The following is a 15,892-nucleotide window of genomic DNA, read 5'->3' as shown; positions in this document are numbered from 1 at the left end:
TATTTAGCATTTCAGTGTTCATACAATAGCCTTTAAACGTCTCTCTAACAGGAACTATGAGCTATTGGGTTGATTCACCAAAACTGATAATCTCATGGCCCATTTTTCCCCAAAGTGATTTTTTGTCTCAGTGTAACAATACAGCCTGGCATATGGCTATACCAAGCCTGTCCTCCACAATAAACAATAGCTCATTTAACGTCCATATTTCACAGAGGTTTGGCTGGTTTTGTGGAGAATTTGATCTTTTGGAAGAGTGCAGTGCAGAAACAGAGAACATTAGCTGGAAGAAGATGCCTTAGTGTTGGGATTGAAAGATAAGAGGATCAGTGTAGAGAGCAAAGTGACCTAAGATACATTTAGATGAGTTATAATGCGTTTCTTTAATGGATAGAGAAGAACTTATTCACATTTGCTGAAAATTCATATATATGAATATATATATATGTATATATAAAAAACACATATATGTGTATATATCTGTAAAATAAGAAAGACTCACAGGAATATTAGGATCAAGCTAAGCATGCGGCCATTTGGAAACTAAGTGACAGAACTGGAGAAACCCACAGTACTTTAACCCAACAAACTGTTACATCAATATGAAATACTGTAGCTCAGTTTTGGGTCTTCCCAGGGCTGGAGATACAACTGTCTGCATATGTGGACACATATAAAATCATACCTGTTATTAAAATAAGATGTTTTAGCAGGGTGCATTGTTTTAAATAGAATCTATTAGACATCAATTTCCAGGATCAGTTTCAAAAAAAGGAAAAAGTAAACCCAGTATTGGCCAAGGAATCACAACTGCTGTATCTATAGCTATAGAATGCAAAAGAAACATCCTCTGTTGAGCTGCGTGATCTAAGCTATAAGATATGGGCTTAAAAGTTCTTAAGTATTTTCTTCTTTTCATTACCAGTTAGCATACATAAAGATAATGATGCAAAACAGTTTGATTTTTCCATCTTTACTTTTTTAATATTTAATCAGTCAACAAGCTTCTTGATTTTTTTGTTCCTTTTATTGTTTCTTGAACAGGATGTAAATGTAAGAACTATGAGTGTTACACAGTTGTTCTTCCAGCTAGGTAAAATCTTTGAAAACCTGGATACATGGCAGGCAGCAGTAACTGCTCATGCACTGGCAAAGGTCCCAAGCAGCAAACAAAACCTTACTAGTTGTTCTGTTAAATCATTTCAACACTGTAGAAGAAATTTGGGTCCTACTGAAATCAATGGAAACTCTGCTATTAGTTTCAGGGCAACCCTGATTTCACACTTTGTTCTCAAGTATCATGAACGCGTGTGTGATATACTGTCAATTGAGAATTATCTGTTGTCAGATGATCCCAGCAATAAATTAACAACCTAACCCAAACTACTTTCAGAGCCATCAGAGATACCCTATGATGCACTTTTCCTTTTTTCCAAAACTGTTGTGTATTCTCATCTTCTCCTTACAAAAGACTGATGTTCCAAGGACATCATATTCTAAGCCTTTATTAACATATGCTTTGTATTATCTCTGCTGTATGTTCTGCTTTACCCAAATGTTCTTATACATATTTTAACAGGTGATCATGAGCTGAATATAGCATGTGCATGCGCCTGACTTCATGCAAACTCACTCAATGCATACTCTATTCCCTTCTTAACATTGTTTTTCCTGGATTCAACCCCTTCCCATTTTGAAGCTTTTTAATATTCTACAGAATGCCAAACCCGGGTCCCACTCCTATTGGCAGCTTGTGATAGAATAAGTAATAAAAAAGAACAAGTCAGATATGACATCTAGCAACTTTGAGCTTCATCAGCTGAGGGACTTCTTAGAGTTTGGATGTATATCCTTTTCTGGCTGGTGGTACTACAACATGTTGGCATTTAGGTAGCTGCAAGAAATAAAATCCAATACATTTGTTTTCTTTTTGCAGGTTTTATTGATACTTTATTCTTCAAATTACAGTTTCTTTTGACCTAAAATAATGGCTACAGGACTTATTTTGTGCCATATTCAACAATTTTCTTGAAAGACTACTTTCTTGAAAGGTCTACTTTTCTTGTTCAGAAAGTTAGCTGAAGGAAGCAACTTGTTCATCTGGTGTGACACAGTTGCATGGGCGTACAATTGTAGGACAAACCCATCCAATAGCACTGTGATTTCCTATCTGCTGTAAGCCACCTTGTCTTCCAGTGGCTGAATCTCCTGGGAGGCAAGTGGTTCAGTGGGAGCTTCACTAGGGCTGCTTTCTGCAGATGGCGCTCCATCACTTGCACTTCCTGAAAAGACAATATAATCAAGATTAAAATAAGTGTCGTATCTTTGATGCAGCAATCTAGGTTTGTCAATGGCACTTAAGAGCCTTTAAATGTATCTATAAATGTTCAGGAAGCTATTTTTCTCAGTTTGCAGCCCACTTGCAAAATGCTTTAGGGTCATAGCAGACCACCTAATTAAGTATCTTACTTAATAAGTAATTAAGTATCATGCTTCTAGCATGCTTTAAATAACTGCCACTGGAACACATAATAGTTTGTACCTGAAGTGTGCAAGACTTGCTCTCTTTTTTGTGTTATCTCCAGATACTTAGCAACCAAGCAGGAAGTGTCAGGACCATCATTTTTCTTGTCTATCTGGAATACATAAAGCACCAGCACCCAAGAACCCAAGACACGTAACTTCAGCTGTAACTGAGATTCTAAATATAAGAAGGTTTATTTACCAGAAACTGCAATTTATGAGTTTAGGAGTAACGCAGTTTTCTGTAGGACTGAGATCTAGGGTCTAAGATATTGAGCTTTGAGCCTTTAGTTATCCTTAATTTGACAGTTCTAAGTCAAGACATTTCTTATGTAAACAAAGGATCAAGAAAGAATTTTGAAAAGCTAGTTGCAGTTAGATTTTATCATCACTGGTTTGTCCAGTTCTTCTCCATTTTACTGAATTATGTTGATTTTTTATTATAGTTCAGAGATAATATCAGAAAGATACTGATTTGAAGGAAGAGATGAGATGGACAAAACAGGATTCATCACAGTTAAACTGAGATTGCATCAGAATAGACCCTCCACAGCTTTGTACTTGGACATGAAAACTGGATTGTCTCATCAGCAATGCTTCTTGCTGTCACACTTTTAAACTCCATCCACTTGGCATGAGGCCACAAACTGCAACCCCCAACAACTGAGACTCAGCAGTCAGAATGAACAGTATATCATACAATCCAAAACCACTATAATGAAGATTTGTAATTAATGAAAGGCAGGAAATGGCTCTTTTTTCCACTAAGTATGTGTTAGATTGGATCTCTCAGTAGCTGACTGACAAATAGCTCCCAACCATGATGGGAGTGCAAGTTACATCATACACAAACAGCTTACAGCATTGAGCTCTCAAATCTAGCATCCAGCATCACTCCAGGATCCCTTATGACAGCGTGGTAGGCCTCCAGGAACAGAATCTGGAGCATTCAGGCAGCAACAGAGGTGCAGTGCTTCAGTTCTGAAGGGAGGTACAGCAAGCTACCTCCGGTGTGCAAGTAGACACACCAATGAAGCAGCAACATGATACTTAGGGACTTAAAAAAAAGGCCACTACAACAAACATTCAGTTCTCTTGACTAAACACATTCTACAGTCTCACTTGTCCAGTCCTTCAAAATGTAATGTCTGGGAGCAATGCAAGTGATGGACTTGTACTGATAGACTGACACCGCTTTGGCATGAGTTTCCGCACAAGCTCCTCTCAAAAAGAAATTGATGGTGTTCAGCCATCAGCATCTGAAGTTCACACAGTCCTTCTAGCTGAACTGATGAGCATTATGAATCTTTTTTCACAAGGAGGTGGCTTCAGATTGTTATCAAGAGACCCACAGCACGAGTCTCTGTAAGTTACCACCCCATGCTAAAGTCTGGAGCAGAAATGAGTTTGACAAGATGCTTATTTAAGTAGAAGTCTCAGTATTAGAGGGCGAGATAAGATTAAAGATGACTATCAAGCAAAGTGACAAGCCAACGTTGCTATGAGATGGAATTTAGTAGAAGTCAACTGTGTAGCTGCATTACCATGGTGCTGAGGCCAAGCAAATACCGGCTTGAAGAGCAGGCAGGATGTGCTCACTTCTGCTTGCAGAATAACATGTTGACACGTACTTTTTAAGCCTTCTCTTTGACAATCTGTGCTCCATAAATCTCACACAGCCTGGCTTGTTTAAAAAAAAAAGACTAACCTTTGTGAACTATTTCAGTGTGTTTTCTCTCCCTCTCTCAATTTTTGTTTAACATTCAACTATTTGGTTATGGCCACTGATGAGAGCAGGATATTGAGCTAGGCAGAACATTGGACTGACCCATACACGAATGTTGTTGTTTTTATGCCAGTTTGGATGGGTTTAAACCTTCTCCATCCCAATAAAAGTCTGTTCTGGTAGACATTTTCCCATCTTTGGGGGGGATTTTCTGTAAGTGCTGGCAATAGCCTCTGTCCGTGGTGCTTGGTGAACAGTTCTGCGAGAACTGTGACTTCAACGCAGTCTGGCATTACACATCCATAATGCTACAAGATGAAGTCCCAAAAGATCTAGAGGCTATACCCAGGACTGTTTACACATCAGAATCAAAAGCTTTTTTAACTTAGGAATATCTCAACAAGCAGAAAGCCATTGGAGAGATCAAAATATCCCCTCTGATGCTTGAAAAGGCGTACAGCAAAATCTCAAGTTCACTTTTGAAGAAAAGCCATGAGTAATGACTCAGGCTGTCTCTTGAACAAAAGCATTGACGTTTGTATCAGAACCACCAACTTGATGGTTCTGAGACATTAGTTTTGTGTCACTCAAACATCAGCCTCCATACATTTGAGGTGGTCTGTCAGGCATAGATAGCCTAGGTAGCTTTGTGTCTTGGTGAGTACATTTTGTCCCTAGAAGTGCAATGGCCCCCCAAAGCAGAAAGGGCCTGGACTGTGTTCACTGTGCAGATGAGTCCTTAGAACATAAAAACCACTTGTAAGCTTGTAGGTCTCCAAGCATCATTCAAAATATCTCTGCCTGCCAAAAAGGGGTGAGTTTGTTTGCTTTTCTTGAGGCTATCCAAATTTATTTACAAGAGACAGAGACATGAAGGGGAGGTTATTTACCAGAATAAGTTGAGTGTTCAGGACAGAGCAGCAGATTGAAATCTCAGCAGAGCTGGTTTTATTGTCCTAAGCAGTCAGAAAAAAAATGAAGGAATCTCACAGCTGCATGGAAATTTATGAAAACAAAAGAGAAATACAAGGGGCATAACCAGCACAGCTATTAAAAAAAAAAAAAAAAAAAAAAAAGAAAAGAAAAGAAACCTGTCTAATGTGAAGTCAAGGTATGTAGGATCTATAATGAGATATATCAAAAGCCACAGTTACAACCTGACAGTGGATAGAATTTATCTTGCTCCTCCTAAGGCATATGAATCTCAACATTCTAATGTTAGATGTTTACAAGAGAGGTGCCTGTATACCTAGTCTTCCCGTTTAATCAGAGTCTATATTATGACTGCAAATAGAAAGCAAACTATCAGAAGATACAGCTTCATCATATCTTCTACCATCACTGCAGGAAGTTTTATCTAGCTCTAACTCCAGGACAATGAAACTTTATTATACACTATCTGCTATAAAAGAAATCAGTTTAGTGTTGCATACTTGCAGTCTCAGGAGAGTCTTAACTATATACCCTGGACAATTAAAGATGTTTAATTTATGAAAAGTATTTTTCCATACTGACATAACAGACTACAGAGGAAAACTTTAAGGTTTTATTTAATGACAGGAAACACTCTCCTTACCTGTGGATGTTTTCACTCTTCTGATATAATTGGACCAAAAGGAACAGTCTGCTTTTTTCAATGCTTTACGAGTTGGCAAGGAAGCAGTGAACTCCTTGTAGTTATCACCATCATCATTTGGCAGATACATAGGCCACAGGGGCATTGCCCCTGACATTCTCTTCGAGAAACTATGAGGGTAGTTTGGATTTCTAAGGGAATGGGAGAAATGATCATCAGAAAACAATGACCTGAACAGTAACATGCAGGCAATCAGCTAGGTCAAGGCAGAGTGTATCCAGTGCCTTTGACCAGCAGGGTTCAAATTCAAATCTCTGGTATCTGCTTGTCAACTTGGCCATGACTTTCCAACAGTGTTGACCAAAGTCCCCTCTGTAGGATTAAAAATTGCTAGAGGAAATGGAGGCTGCTTGAGTGAGGGCAGGATCCCTCCCCAATCACAGCAATTCTTGTATGTCACATACTTACCCAGAGTTTACAAAATTGGAGATATACTGCATAATTTGCAAGGAAAGGCTCTTTTCTTCCACAGTAAATTGTTCTTCATACTTTGGGTAGAATGGCAGTCCAAATGCATACTGAACATCCAGCAAGAGCTCCTGACCTGAACTAAAAAAATATTTACATAAACGTAATTTAAACCATCTTTTATTTATTTGGGGTAGAAATTGAGCTAAGTTAATTCAGAGAATAAAGAAAAGTTTTAAATAATTAATGGCCATTACTTAGAGTGTGGTGAGCTGTGGGACTTCAAATTAGAACATGAAAGAAGTGCAAGCAATAATAATGAGAATTTGCCATTAGGTTAATGCAGGGTCTTTAACATTTGTTACAAGAGGAAACTGTGGAAGAAAATGATAGAAGGAGAAAGCCACTTGTCTATTCCTTAAATGCCTCTGAAGATTTGTACCAATTTTCCCTAAAATTAAATTCAGAAAGTGGAAGCAAGTGGTGACGTGGAATCTGGCAGCCATGATGGAAGGTTAATTATGGTTTATTTCGCAGACTTGGAAAAAAAAAAAAAAACCCTGGCCCTTCTTAACAGCATTGGAGTTTTTCCATTGACTTAATTTGGGCCAGAATTCTGCCCCAAATCTTTGGATAAGGAAAGATGTAATAGGAGATGTTTATAAAGGTTTCTTTTAGACATAGTTTTAATCTAATTCTCTGCTGGCTGGATGGTTTTTGTTCATACAGTCTCTTCTCCCCAGGTTTTATACGTCAGTCAAGTCAAAATGGCTTGAAATAATCACCTAGATCATATTTAAGAAAGAACAAATGTTGTGTCATTCCATGTAATAATTAACACAAATAATAAGGAATATTTCAACAAATTAGAGACAAGGCTGGCCAGGTAAGACAACAACACTTGTAGGACTCAGTAGCAAAGGTTACACAATTCAACATCTTCAAGTCCTGCAGAAAAACAGTAACCAACTTCTACGAATAAAATTACAACTCAGCTATGCTCAAGACATAGCTTTGAACCACTGCTCAGAAGGAGACATTTCCGGTATGGTCCAGTTGCATTTTCTGTATCCCACATTTAGATAAAGATCTTACTGATCTGGTTAAATGCTGCATGAAGGCAGACAGCATCGGGGGAGCTGGGAGAAAAAATGGATCTCTGTGAGGCAGGAATAAATAAATCTCAGATCTACTCAGCAGGATTTCATCTGCAGTGGCCACAGAGGTTGTTGTCAAAAGGTGGCACAACTGAAGCTGTTTTATCTTTGGACATGAAATTCAGCAGCATTGATAGGACCCTGATACTGCCTCTATGGAACAGGGCTTGTAGTTCAAACCATTACGGGCAGGTGGGCTGAAAGCAAGATGACTCCTTTACCTTTTATGAGTGGTGGCACCAAAGCCTTTATTTTGAAAAAAAACCCCACACAACCCTTTAAATGAAATACATCTTTGGTTGTATTTTCCTTAGTCTTATCATAATACTTCAGTAACACTTTGCATCTGGAAAGTGAATTATTCACAGATTATTCACCAAAAAAATGTAGAACTGAAACAAGATTAAAGCGTACTTTTCTTCCCCAAATGTTTATAGAAGGATTAAGCAAGATCATAGTTTCATAATTTTACTGTAAAAATAATTTGCTTGGCACAGTACATTACAGCAATTTTGCAGCAAAGGTACTATATACTTAAAGGAGCTATTTTGTTTTCAATGAAGAGTCACTTTTGAGTAGAATAAGGGACATGAAATCAGTTGAGATGCAGTGAACAGACAAATGTACCCATTTAGGGAAGGCATAGCAGAGGTGAACTTAGTTTTAAATCTAAAATGAGTGAGCTGGGACTGAGGGTTTCCCCCCAAATGAGACTGTGTTTCCAGCCCTCGTGTTTCTAGAGGTGAGAACTGTTAAGGTCACAGCCCAGACTAAAATTCAGCAAACTCCTAAACAGAGAAGTAATTTAAAAAATATTTGTACAACTGTAAGGGGTTTGAGACATAAAGTGGTACAAACCCCTACAATTTCATCGGCCGCTTTCAGTATTTCTGGTTGATGGTACCACTCCCTGGCCAGTGAGTATCAATAGTGAGAGGACAAGGCAGAGACCCATAAGGTTAAGAGGGGAAAGGGGCACACATATATACAGGCACAGAACAGCAGTAAAGACAACTGTGAAGCATCTAGATGGCAGATAGATGGAAAATATCAGGGGAAAGTTTCTGTCTCCTCCCTCAAATTCTGATCATCATCCATGCTTGCCAGAGGGGCATGCAAAATGGCCAGAAATACCCAAACAAGGATTCTGGACTCTTAGGAGCTCTGAGCATACTCCAGATAGCACCAAGCAGTTACACTGTTTTCACTGGAAGAAAAGTGGAGCGAGAGAAAGAGAGGAGTGACAAATAAATGTGTATAGCTTCTGTTGTACACTGCTCGCTCTGCAGGGAGGTTTCTATTTCCCAAGCTGCTTGAAACTGCACTCCTGATACCCCAGGGTGTCGTACAGGTGAATCGGCAGCATCAGCTCTGCATGGAGAAAAGCAGAGCCCAGCTACTGGTGGACTTCAGAGGACAGTTTGATGAAAGGGAGGACTGCAGAGACAATGGCAAAAGGGATTTTTAAAGTGTTTTTAAGGAAGACAAACTAATAGCAACGAACTTCCCCTACAGAAGTCCCTTTTCAAGGAACAGATCTGTCATTTTAATAACAGTGGTGAACATAGTTATGTGTAAGGATGAAATCTTGGCTCTGGTGATTCACAGGACTAGTACTTCATGCAAAGGTATCACTTTCAGATCTTCTGTGTATACCTTTTCTTTCTAAGATGTCAACTTTTTTAGATACAGATTCACAGCTCTTCTTACGTGACAGTACGACAGACTGGTAAATTGAGCCACGGAGGAGCTAGGGGCCAGACTTTGTTCACACTAAAGTGAGTCCCCCTTGGAGAATTACTACTTCACTTCAGAAGGAGGCACTACTGGAGTTGTTACCCATTTTACAGCAAATCAAGTGGTAAAATCAGAAAATTTGTGACATTCATAGCCAATGATTTAACAGTAGACCCTGAAATATCACTTGGTGGGAATTTTCATTCTATAGTGCCAACCTATTTAATTGGGAAGGTATTGATTCTGAGAAAACTTTCCTTAAGCCTGAGATGGAGTTTCCATTTAAATGTTTCCAAGTAAGAAACAGAGAAAGGCATTTCTTAGCCACCAGATACCCCACTGCTCTATCAAACTATGGCTACTTTTGCGTACACAGAACAGCTTCAACAGGGAGGAGTAAAAGATGAGAAGGTCAGAATTTAGAAGAAAAATATCCAAGTTATGGTTGTTTTGGTTCAGATTCTTGTTTCAAATCAAACAGAGTACGTATGTAAACTCAGATTGCCAAAAGCTGAAGTTAGTATCTTAACCACAAACTTTTGGAACAGTAAAAATGACACACACAGAGAAATACTCAAAAATTTTCTTTGCAAAATGGAATGGTCATTAACGGCTATCCATAATCATGGCTATCAGAACAGAAAAATATGATCTGGCAGACAACCATGCTATTCTACACTAGGACTGAATGCACAACTTAGAGCTGGGGCTACAGAGACCTCACACTGTGATGCATTGTAAATTAGGACATATATCTCATTTTGAACTTTGTCCTTGTTCTAGATTAGCCAATTATTTCATACTGGAAACTCAATTTGATGATTAATGAGTGACTATAGCCCAAGACTTCTCTTTTTTTTTTTTCCCCCTTTGTCTTTCACTTAAAAATAGTCCTTACTCTCCTAATGTAACAATTTCAACTAATCTCAAAGCCTTTTGAGTCACAGCTTCTATTCTTAGTCAGCTTAGTGTAGTTTCTGGTTCTTTTGTAAAACTACACACAGATAGAAGCCAATGTAAATTAACACAAAATTCAAATGACATCCTATACAATACCAAACTTTCTACTGCTATCCAATCATAAAAATTTTAAAATAACAAGATAAACATAACTCTAGCTAGAGTTCAGCCAGAGTTACCAGTAAATTACGCGGGATGAAAAAGCAAGTTGAAGAAGAATCCGTTTGTCACCAGCTAACGTACCAAAGGGTGTATTGACCAATAATGATAGATGTTTCAGTCCTCATAAAGCACAGATAACTAATAACAGAAGACTTTTCTAATATATATGGTCTGGAACAAGCAACTAATGTGTGGCCATGAGTTTCCTTTTCTTTTTGTGCTTTAAAATTTTTTACCAATAACTAGGCAAGAAAACCACACAAATGGAAATTCAAACCTGCTGAAGAACCTGACACCACATCTCAAGTATGGGAAGAAATGTAATTGATCTTTTCACTCCAAAATTAATTGTATCTTCATTTATAAAAAGTTTTACCCCATGTTCTTCATGCTCTTTTTTATACAATTATATATACTTAATCTCCTGCCCATTTTATGACGCAAGCACTTCATTTTTGCAAAGGATACTGTGTCAGTATTATGGTTTTATTTTTTTTTAATTAATGATAAGCTTGGAACAGAGAGTCTAGCAGCCCACATTTCTCAAGACCAAACTTCAAGAACTCTGTATTGGGTTTGTGTGGCACGGTTTTGATAGCGGGGGGCAGGCTACAGGAGTGAATTCTGTGAGAAGCTGCTAGAAGCTTGCCCGTGTGCTATAAAGCCAGTGCCAGCTGGCAGTGGTGGCAGTGCTGCTGGGGTAGCATATGCAGGGAGCAGGGGAAAGCGCTGCACCGCTGCACCGGAGAGTGTGGGAGCCGCGGCCCTGCAGCCCCCGGGCAGCGCCGGAGGGGCCGGAGCCGCTCCCGGCCCGGAGCAGAGATTCCCCCCCAGCCCGCGGCGCCCCCGGCCCGCGGAGCCCCCGGGGGAGCAGCTCCCCCCCCGCAGCCCGGGCAGGGCCCCCCCCGGGGCAGGGGGTGCCCGCAGGGGGCTGTGACCCGCGGGCAGCGGCGCCGGGGCAGCTCCGGGCAGGGCCTGTGGCCCCGCGGGGAGGAGCCCGGGCTGGGGCCGGGCTGGGGCAGGGCCTGTGCCCCCGGGGGCGGGGGGGCTGGGGCCGGCTGGGCCGGGGGGGCTGCGCCCGCGGGGGGGACACGCTGCGGCAGGGAAAGAGAGGAACGAGGAGCGGGGGAGACAAGGAGCGAGAAGCTGAGCGCGGCCCTCAGTGCCCGTAGCCCTGTGCTGCTGCTGGGAGGGGGCAGGGACGGGCAGGAGCCGAGCTGCGCCCGGGGAGAAGGGAGCGCTGCGGAAGGTGCTTTGAGGGTCGGGTTTATTTCTCACTGGCCCGCTCTGACTTTCCCCGGGGCAGACCTGGGTTGTGCCTGTGACGGTCACTGGGGAGCGATCTCTCCCTGCCCCCACCCCGACCCACGGGCCTGTCGTTACATTCTCTGCCCCCTGCCCGGCTGAGGAGGGCAGGGACAGAGCGGGCAGGGGGGCACCTGCCCTCCGGCATGGCCAGCCCGCCACACCCTCAAATTATCTTAAGTCTCCCCCAGCTTTGACTAGAGATGTTGGCCAAAATTCCCATTACTTTATGTGATACAAAGCCAGGCTAGGCCTAGCAAAAACCTAAGTAGATCACTTCAGAGGTTTAAGTTGCCAGCCCCATAAAGTTGGGGACAGAGCATCATTAGTCATAAATGGTTTACTGCACAACTCCTTCCTTCTTCACTGCCTACACAAACCTCTCTGTTCAGCTAGGACACCGTAGCCCAGCCTTTTCAGGAGATGAAATCGAGAAACCTGTTTTGTTTCAGCTACAATGATTGCCTGAGAAATGAAGAAATAGTGTACTCAAACTCCTGTTAGTCACTAAACTTAGCAGATATTGAGGAACTGTGACAGATTTGTAAGGTAAGAAAATCATTAATCTTTTAAATGTAAACTTTTATGAGCATAACTGGTGATTCTAACAATTCTGTGAAAGGGTTCATGTTAGAGATGGGATTGGGGTTTTAGGTCCCTAGCTCATATTCAAGACCCTGTTCAGTATTCCATTGGCAAGTATAGGCCTATGACTAGCAACTAAGAAAACAAAACAAAACACCTATCTACGGTCACCTGGCTTTGGTGAGAATAGATCATTTACATGCTGATTGGATTGAACAGCATAGGTCAAACCCAGACTCATAGGCTTGGTGATACATCCCTGCTGATCTGAGTGGAAACAGGCTTTCATAACAACCATGTCCCTGGAAAAGATTATATGATTTATATATAAAATGGCCACTGCCTGCATGATCTTGTGGGCCAGTTCTGTGTTTATTTTCAATAAATGGATTTTTAATTAATTTTTGCAAGAAATATTGGAAATGCTAAATGTGGTGGTTTGCACACATCTACATTCTCTTCATATTAATACCAGCAGGCTTGCAGAGCAGGATCAAGTATCCTAAGCTGTTAACAGGCACCATATCATCCACGTCAATGGAGAGGAGCAGCCTACCGACACTGCACTTTGCCTGGACTTAAATACTCATTTTGATGATAAGCAAAAATATTTTTTTTAATTATATATAACAACACATCTTAGAAAAGGAAACGTGATGTGATTGCAGGGAGGAAAAAAAATAACGAAAGGATAGCTGGATATTTATAGAAATGTAATGAGCCAATGTAAGGCCTGGTGTGTGACCTCTGCGGTTCTAGGGGCACGTTTGGCTCATTGTGCCTCCTCACTTTACGAAGTCCTGCCAAACAAATGGGGAAAACCATGTGAAAAACAGTTGAACACTTTTCTTTCTTTTTTATTTTCAGGAAAAATCAGGACATATGGAAAAAGCTTAACTCCTAACGGGATTAAACTGCCAAGTTTATCCACCTTTGTACCAAAAAAGCCCTATAGGTACATGTGACTTGCAAAAGTATCCTGGAGTTTGCTGTGTCTTTTCCACTTGGGTTACTCCCAATACACGCAATGTTCTACTTTGCATTATAGCTGTGCCAGTTGAAAAAAATAAAACTGAAGTAGCAGATAATAAATTCAAGAACCTGAAAGCTCATATAAATTGAAAAAAAAAATAAAATTAATAGAACTTAATGCAGGAAGAAAGCAAACAACACAGATTACAGAATTTTGTCAGGAAATTACTGCTCTAAAAACCTAGTAATAGGCCTGTTGACACTTGAGTGCATCTTTGGGGGACAGAAATTCATGCCTTTGTTCAGTATGGCTACTCCTGAGCTGAATGAGTGGATGAATTTTGGTAAAAAGGTGATGTGTCCATTCAAAGACACAGACACACACCCCCTCCCTGAGCAGCAAGGAAGCTCTCTCTCTCTATATATAGACTTTGTGCTTATCTTCCAGATTACATTTTGTGGGAACAGCTTGTCCCAGTGCAGCACATGCAGATCCAAAGATCTCTTTGTACTTTTCTGAGCCTTTTGGCTGAATTTTGGTTTGCTTAAAGCTGATTTCTGGTTTTTCTGAGCTTGGTACTTTGCCTTTGCATATTTATGGCCAATTTCCAAGATCTGAAAAATCTACTGAATGATAAAGGCCCCTAAACCATTCCGTGGGAAGAAAAAACAAATTGTCTAGACCTCAAGCCTTTAGCAACACAGAAACTGTCCAAGACTTGAGAATGGCATGAAGTGGTTGAATCAGTGGGAGAGTGTTTTCATAGCTGCAGCCTGCATAACACAATGGATAAGGCCAGAGGGATGAGAGGCAATTCCAACAAAAGCAAAAGAACTTTTAGGAGATGATTGGGAGTATAATTTTATAGAGGAAAATGACGAGCTGTTGTTGCAGCAAGTGTACGTAGCTAAGGCAATTGTGGTGCCTGCCCAACTATGGAGGCAATGTGCATCTTGTCGTTCTTGTTACCAACTCGCTGGTGCCTCATATGCCCTCTATGTTTAGATTAATTTCTTTGAAGTCTGGAGACATAACTTTCTGTCTGCCACCACAGCACCCAGTTCACATTGTGGCCCCCCAATGTAGGGGGTGTTGGTACTCATGGACTAACAGGTACAGTCAGGAGAACCTCAAGCGGTGGACAGAGTAAAGGACGGGGGTATGATTATTACAAAATCAAAGGATTAGAAAAATCTCCTCTAGTTAAAGGGGTAGTAAGAACAGCCAGATTTAGCACAGCATATATAATAAATAGAAAACAGAAATACTTGGCATAGTGGAATTTTTTTTTAATCAGTCAGTTCTCACCTTCATTTACAGGATTCATCAAGAGTGTCACCGAAATCCAGCCAACTATATGAGCATCGGTATGGAGTGGTCGTTTAACAACTCACACCAACGTACACATGAGTGCATAGTCAGGAGGTAAAGACAGCCCCAACTAAAATGACTTAAAGCAGATAGCAGCTCTTTAATCTTGGATGAATCTGTCCAGTGCACAACAGTTAACAAAAGCTTTTGTGACAATTATTATGGTAATGTTAATAAGATAGAGCCTCATTAAGTCTCAGTTTAGACCCCTTTAATGACAACAATGATGCTTTGCTATCCTGCTGCAGCTGATGATCTGGCCTCCTTGGTGAGCAGAGCACCAATTTTTATCCACCATCAGCCAAGAGAGCACATTTGTCACCACAGTGTGACTTGGAAACTATGTTGGCATGGCAAGCAGCGCTACTTCATATAATATGCAAAAATCACACAGAAACCTCTTGAAGAGTTAATGAGGCAAATTTTTTTACAGTTAATAATATTATCCTTGTCAAAATATACTTGTCCTATCACATACTTCTTTGCTATAACTAAAGCTGCACTCCAGCCCTCCCCACTAATCCTAGGCAATGCTGAGCAGTCACATTCCTCCCGCATTGTTTAGAATAAATGTTTACTCCAAGGTCTAAGTGTTCTCAAAAAGAGAGTGAGAAAATGACATCTGGGTTATGTATATATTTTTACCACAGATCATTAATGCAGGAGTTGGCTATGCATCCCTCTACTTATTCAAATGGGAACTGAAGACTAAAGCAGACATAATGTCATGCCAAGCTTGGGAGAATGCTACCACGTGGAAGGAGATATTAGTTTGCTCTCTGCAATATCCATTCATCTATATGAAAACTGTTCATGGTTTTTATGCGATTTTCCACATATGCCATAGACATCAGTTTAGAGTGGGCTTTTTAATCCTATCCTTGTACCTATGCGTGCTTGAATGTGTGTATGTATATACGTTTGAGAAACCTTCAGTTGTGAGACAAACTTTTTCTAATTGACTTTTAGTGGTAAAAATTCCTCCCTGTTTAATAACTTTTTGTCCGCTTTGCATCATTGCGGTTGGGTCTGTCTTTACTGGCTGACTTCTCCCTCCCTCTTGTTTATCTTGCTGTGAGTTATTAAGGGACTGCTCCATGTGAAACAAGAGGAAATACCAGTACTTTTTCATCTCTGCATTTTAACTCTCTGTTCTGTTACACATTTTGGGAGACACACATAAAGTAGAGAGGGGTGACAGAAGAAATCAGAGAATGCATTGCGGTGCTGTGCCTTATCTTAATTAGTGAATGGCCATTTCCCTAGCCAGAATATTTTACCTAAGAGCAAACAGTCTTCCATTGTTGTAGTTATCTGAACACAGTATTATTTTTATGTACTTTTTCCTA

General features: G+C 40.5%; 1 protein-coding gene across 1 annotated transcript in view; it reads right to left on the bottom strand.

Moving 5' to 3' along the window:
- Window positions 1-1,359: 1,359 nt before the first annotated feature.
- TG (thyroglobulin) overlaps window positions 1,360-15,892 on the bottom strand; it is a 161,095-nt gene continuing 146,562 nt past the window's right edge. The window contains exons 46-48 of the mRNA XM_056330821.1: window positions 6,294-6,434; window positions 5,826-6,016; window positions 1,360-2,282 (exon numbers count right to left, since the gene is read on the bottom strand). Of these exons, the coding sequence (XP_056186796.1) occupies window positions 2,167-2,282; window positions 5,826-6,016; window positions 6,294-6,434 (448 nt within the window). The 3' untranslated portion in view covers window positions 1,360-2,166. The remainder of the gene's footprint in view (window positions 2,283-5,825; window positions 6,017-6,293; window positions 6,435-15,892) is intronic.

This window comes from Falco biarmicus, chromosome 3, assembly GCF_023638135.1.
Source record: "Falco biarmicus isolate bFalBia1 chromosome 3, bFalBia1.pri, whole genome shotgun sequence".
Lineage (NCBI taxonomy): Eukaryota > Metazoa > Chordata > Aves > Falconiformes > Falconidae > Falco > Falco biarmicus.
The sequence above is the reverse complement of the archived record's forward strand: the minus strand, read 5'-3'. Positions and strand labels throughout refer to the sequence as shown.